Here is a 16551-nt window from a genome sequence, read left to right as displayed (position 1 = left end):
AAAAAAGATCCTCCAAGAACAGGCAAGAACAGTCACACCTATCATTTACAACGTCCAAATATCGGATGAAGATAACGACACGTTTGAGTCCAGATTTTCTCAGGACAGCGACGAGGTAGCTTCTACAATTGTAAAGGAGATCATTGAAGAGCTCCAACTAGATTTGGATGGTTCTCTACCGGAATCAGTGGCAGAATCTGTGAAGATATCCCTCTGGAAGACCGTGGGAAATAAGCTCAAGGCGGTTTATGCCCAGAGATTTGCAATGGGGTCACTGCTTGGCCTTGTGACAAAGCTCAGGCGTAAATACAAAAGCGTTCAAGAAAAAAGGTCATCTGTGAGACGGTTAATGCAGGAGGCTGATGTAGTACTAAGCAGCATCATTTCCTCAAACACAGAGGACGCAAGTGAGAGCACAGAAGACAAGTCCCCTTACGAGATAATTGCAGAGGTAATCTCCAGTGGACAAACCAACATGGCCGCCGTAGAGCTCGGCGAAATCATCACCAACCATCTACAGCAGGACCCCTCCATGGACTTTCGCTTTGAGATCCAGAGCGAGGTGGACACCTTTTTGAAGCAAGTACGGAACTGGCTCAACCGACAGCTGAAGCTCAACAAAAACAAAGGGGACCATGCAAGTCTCGCTGTCGAGCAGATCAGGGGAGTGATCACCCAGCGATCAGTCACAGAAACTCCCTTAGTCACAGACGGCTGCGTGACACCTGCGTCACAACCAGCTTCCATCAATCTGGAGGCTGCTGTCAGCGATGACACAGGTGACACTCTGGTGGTCCAGTCCATCGAGTCCCCAATCAGAGTTGAGGCTAGTAACATCTTGGTGGATGAAGAGGAACCACCTTCCATCCCCATCCAGTCCATCGAGTCCCCAATCAGAGTTGAGGCTAGTAACATCTTGGTGGAGGAAGAAGAACCACCTTCCACCCCCATCCAGTCCATCGAGTCCCCAATCAGAGTTGAGGCTAGTAACATCTTGGTGGATGAAGAAGAACCAACTTTCAACCCCGTCCAGTCCATCGAGGAACCGATCACCAGTGGAGCAGGTGAAGCTGTAGTTGACACCACGGCACAATCCACCTATCAGTGGGACGAAATCCGCTGTAGGCTTGTGGTGGTTGCACTTATTCACAAAATCATGAAAAGTCCAATTACTTCCAATATCCGTCTGAGTTATGACGAAATTGCAACTATAAGCAATTCACTGGCAGAAATGCTCCTGGAACAGATTTCAGGCTGCGATGTTGCCGTAAAACCAAGCGGCCCTCACATCAAAAGAGTGGCCAGGGCAGTGCACAAAGACTTGTGCAAGAAGACCGGCAGCGCAAAGATCTTGCAGCTAGGCCTGCTCTCCCAGGATGCAACTATTTACGGATTCTTCACTGAGACACTGATGAAGCATCTGGTGACACCAAAAAACAAAAGTGGTGTCACCAGATTCTTCTCATGTCTCTTCAAGCCGTTCACTGCGTGCTTCGGATGCAGAAAGACACAAACGCGCACAAACACACACGTGTACTAAATGATTGTTGACACAGGGTTTTCTCCGAGAGGCTTCGGTTCGCCCACATTTTACACATAATGAAAAAAAAACTTAAATCAGACAAAATATCTGGACGTGACATCATAGGGCCACACAGGTGCCTCAGTGTAACACTGTGGCCTTGCAGCTATAAGGGGATGGTTCAGTTCCCTTTCGCTGTGTGGAGTACAGAGTGCTCACTGTGTTGGCGTGGGTTTTCTCCGAGAAGCTTCGGTTTCCTCCCACATTTAAAAAAAAAATAAACAATTCGATTAAATTTATTTTAATGTTTTTATGTATTTTTCCTGATTGTTAGTAGCCTAGACTGAAATCAGTGGTGTCAAGGAGAAGGATGCAGTGCGACACTTAGTCCACAATGTGGACTATTATCGAAGGCTCTGTTTCTACCAACAAACCAGAGGAAGATCACAGACCTGCTACTGCCCCCCCACCTGCCTCACTGCAGCACGTGGATGCTGCCACTAGAGGGCAGAATAACACCAGCTGAGAAAACTATATATGATAATATTCACACAGTAACTGAAGTTTGCAGTGAACTAACATGCAGAAAATAAATGCTACAATCATATAACTGATTTCACATTGTATATTTTGGGTTTATGGAGATTGATCAAATAATATGAATGAAAATAATACTTAAACAAAACAATGCTAAACCAAAAATCTACATTTAATGCAAACTTTCTGGAGCTTTCAGCCACATCTCAGTCTTCATCATTGCGTGGACTTTATACCAGCTTCTACCTTTTATCTCACTACATTCATCTGACAGCTGTCATTACTGGTTCAGATTATTTTTTTACCTGTTAAATTCTCTATATATTTATTTATTAATGTGTCCCAACTTCTTTGGAACCTCATACAAACATCTTGAGCTGGTTCAACTTCAGAATAAAAGTTAATTTGTTGCTTTAAAAATGTGAGTTAACTTTGGTTGAACAACATTTTCTTGTTAAGAGTTGTAAAACCAATTAACTGAACTTGAGAAAACGTCTTCAATGAACTTAAGATATTAAGTTGAACCAACAACTGTTTCACTTAACAACTATGTTGAAAAGACACATTTTGAAGATTGGTTAAAAGACAAAACTTAATGTTAGCAAAACTTTAGCTAACTGTCTAAGAACTAATGTGAATTAGCTAGCTAGATAACTAGCAAGTTGTAAGTAATTATAAAATAATGATTTGTATCTCTAAATCAATCTTTTGAGAAACTTTACTTAGAGAATCTTTTTACATCAAATTGGCAGAAATGGGCTTTAAAATAGATTATAGTGAAAGCTTATTAAAGTTACCAACTTATTTAGTCTTTAACTTACTAAATATAGTCGTAAGTCATAATTGGATTCATTCAGTAAGAGATTAATGTTTAATTAGATATTTATTTAAGTTTGCTTGTATATTAAAGACCTAAAAGTCTGTATAGTTTCTTAAGGTTTCGTCCTCATTCTGTCAGCTTGACTTCACACTAATGGACGCGTCTGCTCTCTTTAACTTCACTGTTTGTTACTTTATGTCAGGTGTAAATGCCAGAGCAATTTTCCGCCAGCCTACCTGCATGACAATAAACGGAGCTGGAGATAAATATTTGGCAGTTATCTGAGATTACAGGGAAAAAAGCAGCATTTTGAAACATTTCCTGTCAGTAAGGATTTCTTCGGGGTCGGAGACACATTAACTGACTCTGTAGAAGAGTTTAAAAAGTGCACACGAAGGTGCTTTTTGAGTCACCTGAGGAGGAAACGGCCGGTTTAACACCGACACCTTTTGGAAATGAGTTTGTAGCTGGTCTGGGGAGATAAGCTGATCCTGCTGAAACAATAAAAACCTGCAGACTTTAAATTAAACCAAAATCTGAGAAAATGCTGAAATAACATCTTTATTTAACATGCTTTAAACCTCTGAGCAATCAAACATGACTTTATACGTCATATTTCTTTAAATTAAGTTGTGTTTAGGGCACAATTAAACATCAACCGCAGTAAAATCAGATATTATAGTAAAACACTGACAGATAAGTTGATTGAACTCAAACTAAAACTGTTCAAACTGATTACATTACAATTTTAAGTAAAACAAACTCAATTGTGTAAGTTAAAAACATTCTTGATCAAGTAGCTTCAGTAATTTTAGTAACACTGACTTTAATTTTGTATTTTTTATTTGTCCTGTGAAAACTAAATACCCAGTAAATCAGAAATGTTTCTGTAAATTACAAAAACTAAGTTGGTGAAGTTTACAAAAACCTTTCCTGACTGAATTACTTCATGTGAATTTCCTGTTATAAAAGAGAAACAGCGTTGGAGGCGGCACGCTGTTCATCCCCGCTGTAAATAAATTGGGTTGGCATCAAGTTAATGTTTCAGCTTTCCAGTCATTCCCAATTTATACAATTCTAACACTGTTTATGGATCCCAGTATACAGAAATACACTAAATTAACATATTTATACCACATGCAAAAAACTGCATGAAATTAGTGTCTGTAAAAGTGGACACTCGTGGGTTCCCGTTTTCAGTCAGATATCTTGAGGTCAGAGGTCAACGGATCCCCTTGAAAATTTCCAGAAGTGGATCCAAACCCTCTCTATCTCCCCCTGGTGGCTGACTGCAGTATAGACTCTCTCTCTATCTCCCCCTGGTGGCTGACTGCAGTATAGACTCTCTCTCTCTCTCTCTCTCTCTCCTCCCCTGGTGGCTGACTGCAGTATAGACTCTCTCTCTCTATCTCCCCCTGGTGGCTGACTGCAGCATAGACTCTCTCTCTCTCTATCTCCCCCTGGTGGCTGACTGCAGTATAGACTCTCTCTCTCTATCTCCCCCTGGTGGGTGACTGCAGTATAGACTCTCTCTCTCTCTCTATCTCCCCCTGATGGCTGACTGCAGCATAGACTCTCTCTCTATCTCCCCCTGGTGGCTGACTGCAGTATAGACTCTCTCTCTCTCTCTCTCCCCCTGGTGGGTGACTGCAGTATAGACCCTCTCTCTCTCTCTATCTCCCCTGGTGGCTGACTGCAGTATAGACTCTCTCTCTCTGTCTCCCCCTGGTGGCTGACTGCAGTATAGACTCTCTCTCTCTATCTCCCTCTGGTGGCTGACTGCAGTACAGCTCATAAAGACTCCATGTTAGCAGATGGGACAAAGTAAAATAATATAATTGACTGAGCTTTCGGGTCTGCATTCTCTCTAACGGCGAGCAGGGGGAGCTCCATTGGCTGCATACAATGTCAAATAGTATTGAGTCTTATGGAGAAATGAGCCGACTTCTCAGTTGATCAATGAGCTCAGTAAACAGTTTCCTGATGAGTTTCTGGTCTCAGTCTCTAGTTTCAGTCTTCTTCCATACAGCATGATGTTCATTTAGTAACTGATGGTCCCATTTAGAGTAAAACAGACCATAAAGCAGGGTATGCTTTAGGGCGGGGCTACCTTGTGATTGACAGCTCATTCTCAGTGAGTCCGTCCAGCTCAACTCACCAAACTCAGATCAAACTGTCAAACAGTGCTGATCAGATATGGATCCAGATTCTGTTGTTGACTATTTCTCTCCTCAAATCTGTTCACAAACACATTTTAACTGTTTGTTTTGTTCTTGCAATGAGCAGCTGTGATAAATCCAGAAGTCACAACAATCACTAAACTCTCCCAGAACATTAATCTTCTGTGTGAATCCGCCCACAGAGAAGCTCCTGACATGCATACATTAACATACTTTACACTGGCTGTTTAACACTGGCATTGTTTCCTGTTATTAAAGACAGACGCAGGTTTTAAATCAGAACCAACAGAGCTGAATTATAAACAGGCTCTAATAGACTTTTAATTACGGAGGCCGTTGTGTAATTAAAGGTCATTAAAGGAAATAATGTGGTTAAACTTACAAATACAAACATGTAAATGATGAAGATGTTCTTCAATACACTGTAAAACCCGATGAGTTAGTTCAACTCAAACTTTATTAAATTAAGTTTTAAATATTTATTGTTCAGGTAACTTCAGTAAATTAAGTTAATTGTAGTTAAACTCATATGCAGCATTTCTCCAAACTTATTTAAACCTTAAATGCATTTTAAATTAAATGCATGCAGCTGATAGAGGTTAAAAACAATTAAAAATCTTTACACTTTGGGATCATTAATAATTATTTGGAGGCATAATCTGACTTATGATGATTCATAAACAGCATTATAATAACATTACACTGTTATAAAGATGTAAAGTCAATATAATGGACAAACTGAAACTATATCTCCTGTATTTAAAACACTGAACAACTTTAAGTTCACTCACAACTGAGTTAATTCAACAATTTGTTTTTGAGTTGAGTTTAATTAATGTGAATGACTTCTTTACAGTGATTAATTAATATCTGCAGCTCATTAATGATTATTGTGTCACAGCAGAGACAGACGATGTGAACTAGTCGTGTTTTTATTCCTTTTTATTTCCTGTAAATGAGAGAAAATAAAATATATCAACTAATCTTTTGTTTCTAATATGAATCTACAAGTTTTATTATATTTTTTTTTTTTTATCTGACTTGAAATTTACTTGAGTTGATTCAACTCAATAAATAAAGTTTTTATTAGCATACACTGAAGCATTGCACCAAACCTGCCTGTTCTCCACAGTTTACAGATCACTGTGGGTCGTCCAGGTCTCCACTGTGGGGAGGAGGTCAAACATATGAAGCTGTTTCTTCCTGTAGCCACATTCTTCACATTTAATCTGAATCTATCAGAAAATGACTAAAATCCTTCATCCGGTTCAAATCTAGAGTTAAAAAGCACCAAGATCTAAACAGTGGATGGTAACAATGTGGCTTCAGACTGGATCAACAGTCAATGTATGACAGCTTCTGGCAGACAACCACAACGCTGACGCAGGCACAAAGGGGATATGAGGCTATTGATTATAAATTATTGATTTGATCAACTACATATAGAAGAAAAGCTCCAGAGTTTAAACACAGTTATTTTTAGTCTTTGTTTATCTGCAGTTTTCACACTTTCGCTCAGTTCCAGTTGGCAGAATTATTTACAGAGCATCCTGTTTTAAAACTCCTTCATTGGTTTGGTTTGTTAAAATCTTATTTAGTAGAATAAAGTGTGATGTAACTGTGACTTACTGTAGTAAAATACTTGAGCTCTGCCGCGCTGAAGCTGCGCGTAAAAAAGCGCGTCCTCGTTTATCCGGTAACATCCGCATCAGTTTCTGCACATCAGCCCCGAGCGAGCAGAGTCCGTCTCCAGAGTCCGAACTGGAAGCACAAACCCGGGATGTAAAGAGGAGCCCTGGACACGGATCTACCCACAATCTTTGTGATTTACTTTTTAAAGAAAAGTGTTTTTTTTCCTGCTTTATCTCCTCGGATCTATTTGTGCATTTTCTCCCTGACTCTCCGCTTCTGATCCAGGCTGTGGGGATCTGATCCAGGCTGTGGGGATTTCATCCACAGTGTACTTTGTGTCTCATTCTGCATTTTCTTGCAAGAAAATGAAGTTTTAAAGTTGTTGGCACAGAATGACGCAGCCGGAGTGAAGAAGATATTCCAGTGAGTTCACATTTATTTGTGTTTGTTAGTATGAAAAGCTTCTGGATCATCAGTTTACTGTCCTACATGTTCAATGCACAGATTCCTTTCTGTGCAGCCACGTTTACTGTGCAAACATCTGTATTTCTGCCTGTGAAACGCACATTTTAATCAACTAAATACAGGAAAGAAACTGTTTTGTACGGAAGCTCATTTCTGACAAAATTATATTGAGAAAGTTTCTCAAAATATTAACTCAGTGATATTAAGTAATTATTTATTTTACAACCTCCAGTTTTATTCTTTTTTTAAAATTAGTTTCAGGTTCATTACAATGTTGAAATGATTGCTGCGAGTCCGTTTCACTGGTTCCCAACCTGGGAGTGAGGGCCTCCACTAGGGGTTGCCAAACTTCACAAGGGGGTCCAAAGGTCTTTTTAATTTTAAGGGGTGTAATAAAACTCAAAATATATATGCAGTCGGTCTATAGCTCAGTATTTTTGTCAGTTTTTGGAAGAAAACTAAATGAAATAGTTTATTTTTAAACCTAATATTATTTAAGATCTAAAGTTCGAAGAGCTGAACAGACAGAGCTTCAGTCTCTGATCAACAGTCTCGTCCTGTGTTAGAAATCAACCAAAGAGCTGATAGAACAATGAGCAGAAAACACTAAATCTGTCAAATATGAATCATAATGAGTCTGTATGATTGTTTAAAAAACATAATACAGACAGAGAATCGTATAAAAGGTTACTAAACTCATCTCTGATCAATATTCACAGTATTGTGTTCAGTATTTGGGTTCATTATATCAGTTGTACATAAAATGAAATATCTATCTATATGTCAGTTAGTCGGTGATAGAAAAAGCTTGATGGAGGCGATCTGAGTAAACATTTTCCAGGATAAAATAGTTATTTCCTGGATATTTCGTCATTTTAATCAATTTCCAGGTGTTTCCATGACTGGAAAACTAAATTAAACTACATATAAATTGACAGATTTTCCAGGACCTGTGGGAATCCTGATGTTAGAGTAGTAGTTTACTGTTATGGCTGCTCCAGGTGGAGCTAGTATGAACTGCTTTATATTGCATACAGCATTGGGGTCAGGACCCCTTCAAGCAGATAAATCCGACCCCTCGTCCACGCAGCGGGGGGACGGCTGCCTCACTGCACACAGAGCGTTTCTGCTTCTGCTGCTACAGAAACACTATATTTATAATGTCTGTCACATATTCTACAGATACAGACATTGAAGTATACTATCAGACCTCGACTCTCTGGAGCAGTGGTTCCCAACCTGAGGGTCAAGACCCTCCACTAGGGCTCGCCAATGCTTCACAGGGGGTCGTGAGGTCTTCTTCATTTAAAGGGCTGTAAGAAAACTTCACACAGTCAGCCGATATCTCAGTGGTTCATCTAACTCTGTATGACTTAACTTACCTTCTGTTGTAATATTTACAGGAAATGTTACATCAGAATTCATCTAAACCACAGTGACATTATTCTATGGAAATTAACAGCTGATAAACTGAACAATGAACACAAACAGTGAACACAATATCTGCAGGAGTTTGTGTAAAACGAGCAGTTTGATGAATTTTGAGCAGATTATTTGTAATCCGGGTTTGAGGGTCATCAGGTGATTAATGAGAGAGGAAGTCAGAAAAAAACAACAAGTCCTGACACACAAACTCTTTGTGTCTTTTCTAAATTAAATCGATGATTTCAACTGCTTTAGCCTCCAACATTTACATCTGAAACCATGAACGTGTTCTCATTCAGCACTGCAGTATCACGGAGAAGGGCAGTAATTTTTAATGGAAAAAGTTTGATTTACAGGACAGAATAGCAGAATTTATTGCTTTCTCGCAGGCTTGTGGTCACAGAGTATCATAAACAAGGCTGTAATTAAAACAGCAGCTACTGAAGTATTTAGAAGTGTATTTCTTTTTACATATTTTATGTTAAAAAGCCACAACCGGTTCCACGGTCTCCGTCTGAAACACAGATACAAACAGTATTATTTTTCAGTTGGCGTTGTGCATCAGTCAGCATTGTTCTGCCAGCTGAATGTTCTTTTTCTAAAATGGTGAAGCCGTGACTAATTTTCATGAGTGGATGGAGTGAATGCATAATAATGTAGTTGTCTCACGGTTTGTGGGGCCTGTATGGACGCTGCATCTTTTCTTTATCTGATGTTCATTTCATAACGATCCTCAATGCCTGAAGTCAAGCAGCAGAAATTAAAACGTGAGTGAGTGAGAGGTCTTACATGTTGCTGTTTAGGGTCTTTTCTTTGCTGGATGGGACACTTTAATAAAAGAATATACAGATAAAAAGGTTCAGAAGCACTGGTTTAATCTTATAAATGTGTATATTTTGATGTACAATTTGGCACAACAGCAGAGAGGAATGTAATGTAAAAAAGAATAAAATACAGTAAAATGTATCTGTACTAAAATCTGTACAAAGTGTAACTCTGCAAAGTAACTAAAGCTGTGAGATGAATGTGAGTAAAAGTATAAAGTAGCTTAAACTCTACACCCCCACTCTGTAGCTCTCTCATGGCATCAAAAGAGGAAGGAATTGGTTAAAGTGGTAAAGTACCAAAACAGTAAAATAGGTTTCAGGTAGTTCTGCTCAGAAACAGCCGATCGATCAATACTTCTGTCGTTTTACTTCTTTACATTACATCTGCCTGAGTAAAAATGGTTCCCTCGTACACTGTAAATGCTTTACGTGTCCTGGACGTTATGTGTTAAGTTTTGTTTCTGAAAATAGAAAAATATACAAAAAACGATGCAAAATAACATAAATTACACTAATATCTTGTCTCTGTTTCTCGTAGGTCCTCATCACAGATCACATGGCTTCACCTTGACTCCGCCCCCCTCTGTCTCTCCTCTTAATGGGGAACTCCTGATCCTCGATGGTTTACCACAGAAACGCCATTTTGCTGTCTCTCAACCTGTAAGAGTCCGTTCATAAAGCTCCCACCCCATCACCACCATGGCAGCTTCCCCAGACGCGCCCTGCCTGTCGGAGCTCGGCGGACTCCCCAACAGGAACATCAGCCTCATCTCCAGCACCCGCCCCTGCAACCGGAGCACCGTCAGGACCTCGCCTTACACCCCGCAAGCCACCGCCGCCTTTGCCATCGCCATCACCTTCATGATGCTCCTGACCATCGTCGGGAACATCCTAGTCATCATCGCCGTCCTGACGTCGCGCTCGCTAAAGGGCGCTCAGAACCTGTTCCTGGTGTCGCTGGCTGCTGCAGATATCTTAGTGGCCACGCTCATTATTCCGTTCTCGCTGGCGAACGAGCTGCAGGGCTACTGGGCGTTCAGCTCCATCTGGTGTGAAATCTACCTGGCGCTGGACGTTCTCTTCTGCACCTCCTCCATCGTGCACCTGTGCGCAATAGCACTGGACCGCTACCTGTCGATCTCCCGGCCCGTGTCCTACGGTGCCAAGCGCACTCCCGTACGCATCAAGGCGGCCATTATCGTCGTCTGGCTGATCTCCGCGGTCATCTCCTTCCCTCCTCTTCTCACCCTCGACAAGAGCGAGGGAGGTGAAGAGGTGTGCGAACTCAACAACGAACGCTGGTATATTCTCTACTCCACCATCGGCTCGTTCTTCGCCCCGTGTGTGATAATGATTCTGGTGTATATGAGGATTTATCAGATCGCCAAGCAGCATACACGCTGCCCGCCCGGACAGAAGCACAAAGCGGTAGCGGGAGGAAACGCAGTTGTGGCAACCAGCGAGCCTCCGGTGAAGTTAGAGTCAGAAAAGAACGGGGATCAAGGAGGTACGACTGCCTGCCAACAAGATAAAGTCCTGAACAAAATGTCTGGCTCACATTCAGCCGTGTTATGGCATCGAAACCCGCCTGGCAACATCCCGAGCCAAGACTGCCCTCCTGATTCGAGTGCAGCTCCGGCAATCCCCCAAATCCTTTCAGCTGTTCCCCACAAAGAGCCCCAGACGAATCCCGACGAAGGCGGCGAGGCGCCTCCCGACAACTTCTCGAGCTCCGGCTCCGACTGCGAGCTGGACGGGAAAGTAGAGACGAACAAGGCTGACGAACAAAATACGGGAGCAAGCAAAGGGTTTAAAGTTCAGGTGCTGAACCTGGCCTGCAGGTACAGAAACACTATGGCCACGTCATCCGGCACCAAACTGGTACACGAAGAAACACCTAAGATCCAGGGGACGCCCATTTCACGCCGCAAAGCCATGGTGAACCGGGAGAAGAGGTTCACCTTCGTGCTGGCTGTTGTGATGGGAGTGTTTGTGATCTGCTGGTTCCCCTTTTTCTTCTCTTACTCTCTCCAGGCTGTGTGCCCCGAGACCTGCAGCATCCCAAACCCCTTGTTTAAATTCTTCTTCTGGATTGGCTACTGCAATTCCTGCCTCAACCCGGTCATATACACCATCTTCAACAATGATTTCAGGAAGGCCTTCAAGAGGATACTGTGCCGGGACACAAAGGGTACTTTCTTCTAGACAGGAACGTGGTATTATGTTCTGAACTGCCGGTGGACAGAAGGACCGTTTATCTGAAGATAAAAATGATTTCTTTCTCTCTGAATTTGACCGGGATTGACCCTCTGAAGCATCGACACAAACACTTGTACATTAAGAGGAAATTGCGTCCATTTTCTTTTCTTCTTGTGTTGGTCTGAACGCCGTTAGCTGAGTCAGAGCCACACTGACAAAGGAGATTTCAGAAAGCCACAGTCAAGTGGCTGAATCAATTATCTTTAATGTTATTTAAGAATACAGTGTAATTGTATATTCAATGACTGAAGGAGAGTGATTTGATTACAATTTGAAACGGAAGTCAAGAGGATACAGGGTCTGTGTTCAGTAATTTAAAGTACAAACAGAACTACGATGTGTGTTTGTGTGTGAGTGTATGCATGGCAGAGGAGGAGAGTTGCCTGAGGGTCTTACTGGAAGAGAACAAATATCACTAAGTGTCCTTTATCGGAGATAAAATGGGCACTCAAAGAACACAAGATCAGGGAAAATGTGAGCATCGTCCTCTCTGTGCCTCTCGCTGTTTTCCTTCTTTGTTTCTTCCTCCATCTGCGACCTGTAGGGCTGCCGTCCCCGAATAAAGATTGTCCCAGTCACGCGTTTATGATATTAACTTAACTCTCTGCTGGCTTTTTTGGGCCCTAAATGCCTAATTTCACTTCAGCTTTTTTTCTTTTGCGATGCATTTATGTTTTTACACATATTTTGCAATGAAATTAAGTGAAAACTGCAAATATAATTGCGATTATTATTGTTATTTTTTGTATAATTCATTAAAAATCAAGGACAACTTCTTCCAGTGAGAATAAAATCGCACTGTTTGGATTTCTGCATTTCACAGCACGGAACAAGGAACTGAGTTTGACTCAGGAAACTACAAAGATTGATCAAATTTGCGGAACGATTGCTGTGATTGGATAACAATATACACGTACCTGTTAAATGTTCAACATTAATGATTCTGAAGGAGACTGAACATTTAGTTAATTTATTCCAACACAGTGTAACATCACACAGTCTGGGTGTTCAACACACAGAATAAATAACTTCCAACTTCACTGAAACAAATCCCGGTGGACTGATCGATACGATGGATGATGGATAACGTTAACAGTTACTGAAAGATTAACTGGTTTCATTGCTCTCCTGTCGCTGCCTGAACCCGCTGAGTCTTCATCCCCAGAGTCAGAGTACTGGTCGGAGCCTTCGTCGGTCTCTGAGACTTGAGCTCTAGTGATGTGAACAGACGTCCCTCTGGCCTTTGAGCTCTCAGTACGGTTAGAGTCAGCTAATAGGACTGCTATAAGTAGATAATAGCAGCTAGTACAGTTAGCATACAAAAGGTTTGTGTTGCCACAGAGTTTGACGTTATTTCTTTCTCTCAGACTGATGAAAAGTGGGTCGAATAAGACTCTCAGTGGTACTCGATTAATATTCCCCCTTTGTGATATGTTTTCAGCCAGGTACCCTCTGACATTTTTAATAGAAAGAAAAAGGTTTTATAAACGCCTCATTACAGATGTTTAAAATCAATAAATTCATAGCAAAAACACAAAGACGACATTAAGTTTAAATGTGGTTCATTGAACCTACAGTGTAATTATTTTAGGAATTATAAGACTGATATAACGCTTTTTTTTAAAATGTCAGATTCTTTCTGTAGCACTCAAACACCCCCGTTTGAGAACCGCTGCTCTGACTAACACTTTGGTTAGCTGGTTCTTCTTTATGTACTCCCGTGTGTCTGTGGACCAGTGGATGTTACTCCTCTCACCGGGAGTTGCTCATTAAGATGATCGCCTGAGGCTTGAACAGGGGGAAAACTAGAGCGTGAGAGGCTGCATGAAAGAAGGAAACTGTGAGCTGAGCTGTTATTTCTTCCTCCTCAGGGAGTCGGTGCATGTGTTGTCGGCCGCGCTGCTGCAACTCGACGAGTGTTTTCATTCAGATTTTTGATTTATTTGCAATATTTAATGAACTAAATGGACAGTGAGCTTCGTACCCTTTTCAGTGTGCTCGCTGCCAAAGCAATACAGACTGTATCTGAACTCGGCGCTGACCCCGACGAAGAGCAGAATCCCTGATGAAGACGATCCTCCTCTGGTGTGTGTGTGTGTGAGGCTGCAGCTGCATGTTTTCAAGAAATGTACTTCTTATCTTTCTAAAGCCAATAGAAGCATCCAGTACTGTATTCACGTGTAAGATAACGCTGGTGCTGGAATCAGCTGTTGTACAGTATTAGCTTAAAGGAGCTCTATGTAAGAATTGGCCACCTGTCCAACAGATGCTCCAAACAAATTCGGGGCAGCGTATCGGCAGACCGTCAGGGTGTCCACTGGAGTTGTTCCGATACCAAAACAGTATCAGGAAATCCTTTGATACCGCCTAAACTCGGCAAGTATATTGGACTGTTCACCGATCCGACGCCGTGTAGTTCATTAGCCCCGAAACGGGTCCCAGCTACTTCCCAGCAGGATGAATCGGGACATAGAACAACGACAGCGACGATATCGTGTAGTAGTATACGCTATTTTATAATGCACATGGTATCAGACGATACGCAAAGTTTAGGTATTGGAGCTAGCGATGTTCCTGGTGGCTGATTTCACATATGGTATTTAAAGTTTGGACCCTTGTGGAAACTCGGTCAACTTCCTCCTGTCCTGTATTTAGATATGCTATATGCTAAGCTAAGCTATGTCGAAAAGACAACCACATTTTGAAGAATGTCGAGAAAGAACGCGAAGAAAACGAAGATGTTGTTTACGTGAATAGACGAAGAGAGAGATCACTCTGATTGATCGCTGACAGCTGATTAATAATGTGAATCCTAGTTTCTCAGTGTTTCATGTCATCCTGATTTACCTTACTATATTTATCTTCTGTTTAATTCATTTATAACGTTTGAAGAATTTACAAGAAAGCCCGAATAAATAAGAATTTGTCGTAAACAGCGTTTCACAAAGTTGTTTTATCACAAACCTCAAAACTTTAATTTCTACATATTCTATTGATCATTTTAGTTACTTTTTTAATGTTTTAAACTAAAATTCTTACATATTGCTCCTTTAAACATAAAACAGTATTCTTGCTTATTGTTTTAAAGTCCAACTGAAATTAAATTGCATGTTCATTCCTGAAAAGATCTGTTAATTTGTCCTGTGCTCCATTTTTAAAAACATTATTATTATCTACAATCATGCTAGCAGCTTTAGACGCAGCAGTGCTTTACGCTTTGTGCAAGTTTCATGCAACATCTTAATTTAACATGTTAGCATGCTGATGTAAACTCCCTGGATGTGGCAGCACTGTGAAGACGGTTATTAGTCAACAGCACAAATTTAAACCAACTTGGTGTGAATCCACTGATCTCTGTAGAATTAAATTCTCAATCTCAACTGACCTTCTTAAACCTTCTTCCTCCTTCCTGTACTTAGATATGCTATATGCTAAGCTAATCAAACATATATTAGCCTAGCATGTAGCATCTCTACGTATAGGAAAGGAGGGAGATGACCGCGGCTCAACTGTTATTGGAGCACAGAGCAAAAGATCCATCACAAACACTCGACACCAAAGGACCAAAGTCCTTCTTTCAACATTTAAAAATAATATTAGCGACAAATTAGAAAATGTTTTTTTATTCCTGCAAAAAGGGACAAATTTAGTGATTTCAGCTGGACTTTAAGAATATGTATTAAAGTACCACTCAGTATTGCCTTGTATCTGCTTGTATCTTCTATCTCTGCTCCTGTGCTGTTGTGTCCCAGTGAGATGCTTTTATTTTGAAATCGCCTGATATTAAGGGTTGAATAAAGACAATAAACACTGCTTGTTGTCTGAGCCGAGGGAGGGTGGGACTCTGTGAGCACTTACAGGACAAACAATAATGGAATCAGACAATTTACCATCGCTGTTTTCTCTCCGTCTGAGTGTTTTAGGAGAATTATTATTGTCTGTTTCGGTGACCTTTGACCCGAGTGTAAGACACAGTATACCGACATGGAGCGAGGCAGCAGCAGAAACTAACCCTGTGTACTTTGTAGGCTGTCAGCACTTTATTATCACCTAATAATTTACCTAAAAATAACCATCAGTTTAATATTAAAGGTGATAATTATGTGTTGTTTACTTTGTGCAGATGGAAATGTGTTGACGGCTTCCAGCGGTGTAATTTACTGCCATTAGGACGGCTCTAAACCTGCATGTGTACGGTTTTAAAACTCTGGTGACTCTTAATGGTTGCATCAAAAGTGGCACTGTGGCAGAAAGCCTGTGTCTCCAGAGGTAGCTGCTAAATAATGTGGAGAAAGACGTGATTCTCTTCAGACCTAGCATTGCATTGTGGGTAATGTAGGCGCCAGCTTTTGACAAGGAAGAACGTGTGGAATAAAAAAATATATATCTGCTGCATCAGTTTTCATCCTTTTTTAAGAAACTTAGCTTCCTAATGTTAGCAAATTGCTAGATACATAGTAAAATAATCTACATAAATTGTTAGCTAGATAGTTAGTTAGTGTTTAGAGTCAGTTATGAAGTATTAGTACTTTAATTTATGTTAATTTATTCGTCTACTTTACAACATTTTGGAGGCTTTTTACTCCACTACGTTTATCTGACAGCTTCAGTTTTGTTTTTTTTCAAATTCAAAATATAAAACAACTAATAAAACATGATATATGGAAATAGATTAAGCTCTCCGGTAGTTTATACAGTAATTAAAATCAGCTCCACATTTACCAGCTGCAGCATTAAAGTGATGAACACATTAATGCATCAATAATCATAATACATTAATACATATTCTGAAATGGGCCATTCTGCACAATGAGCACTTTAATACAAAATAAGATTTTGAGTACAGACCTTGTAATTGTGATTTCTGTGTATTAGTACTTTTAT

The 16551-nt window shown here is 40.7% G+C and overlaps 1 protein-coding gene across 2 annotated transcripts; it reads left to right on the top strand.

Moving 5' to 3' along the window:
• The first annotated feature begins 757 nt into the window (after positions 1-757).
• LOC127370854 (alpha-2B adrenergic receptor) lies at positions 758-15480 on the top strand. Of its 2 annotated transcripts, none has more exons than XM_051413298.1 (2): positions 758-1064; positions 9947-15480. In XM_051413298.1, exon 2 carries the CDS (start codon positions 10108-10110, stop codon positions 11611-11613), a length of 1506 nt encoding a protein of 501 aa, XP_051269258.1. In that variant the 5' UTR covers positions 758-1064; positions 9947-10107; the 3' UTR covers positions 11614-15480. The 2 variants fall into 2 exon arrangements, with proteins under 2 accessions (XP_051269258.1, XP_051269257.1); XM_051413297.1 differs by lacking the exon at positions 758-1064 and adding an exon at positions 6771-7114.
• The last annotated feature ends 1071 nt before the right edge of the window (positions 15481-16551 follow it).

The sequence above is a fragment of the Dicentrarchus labrax genome, unplaced genomic scaffold (assembly GCF_905237075.1).
Source record: "Dicentrarchus labrax unplaced genomic scaffold, dlabrax2021, whole genome shotgun sequence".
NCBI lineage: Eukaryota > Metazoa > Chordata > Actinopteri > Moronidae > Dicentrarchus > Dicentrarchus labrax.
This window is presented reverse-complemented; position numbering and strand designations above follow the sequence as displayed.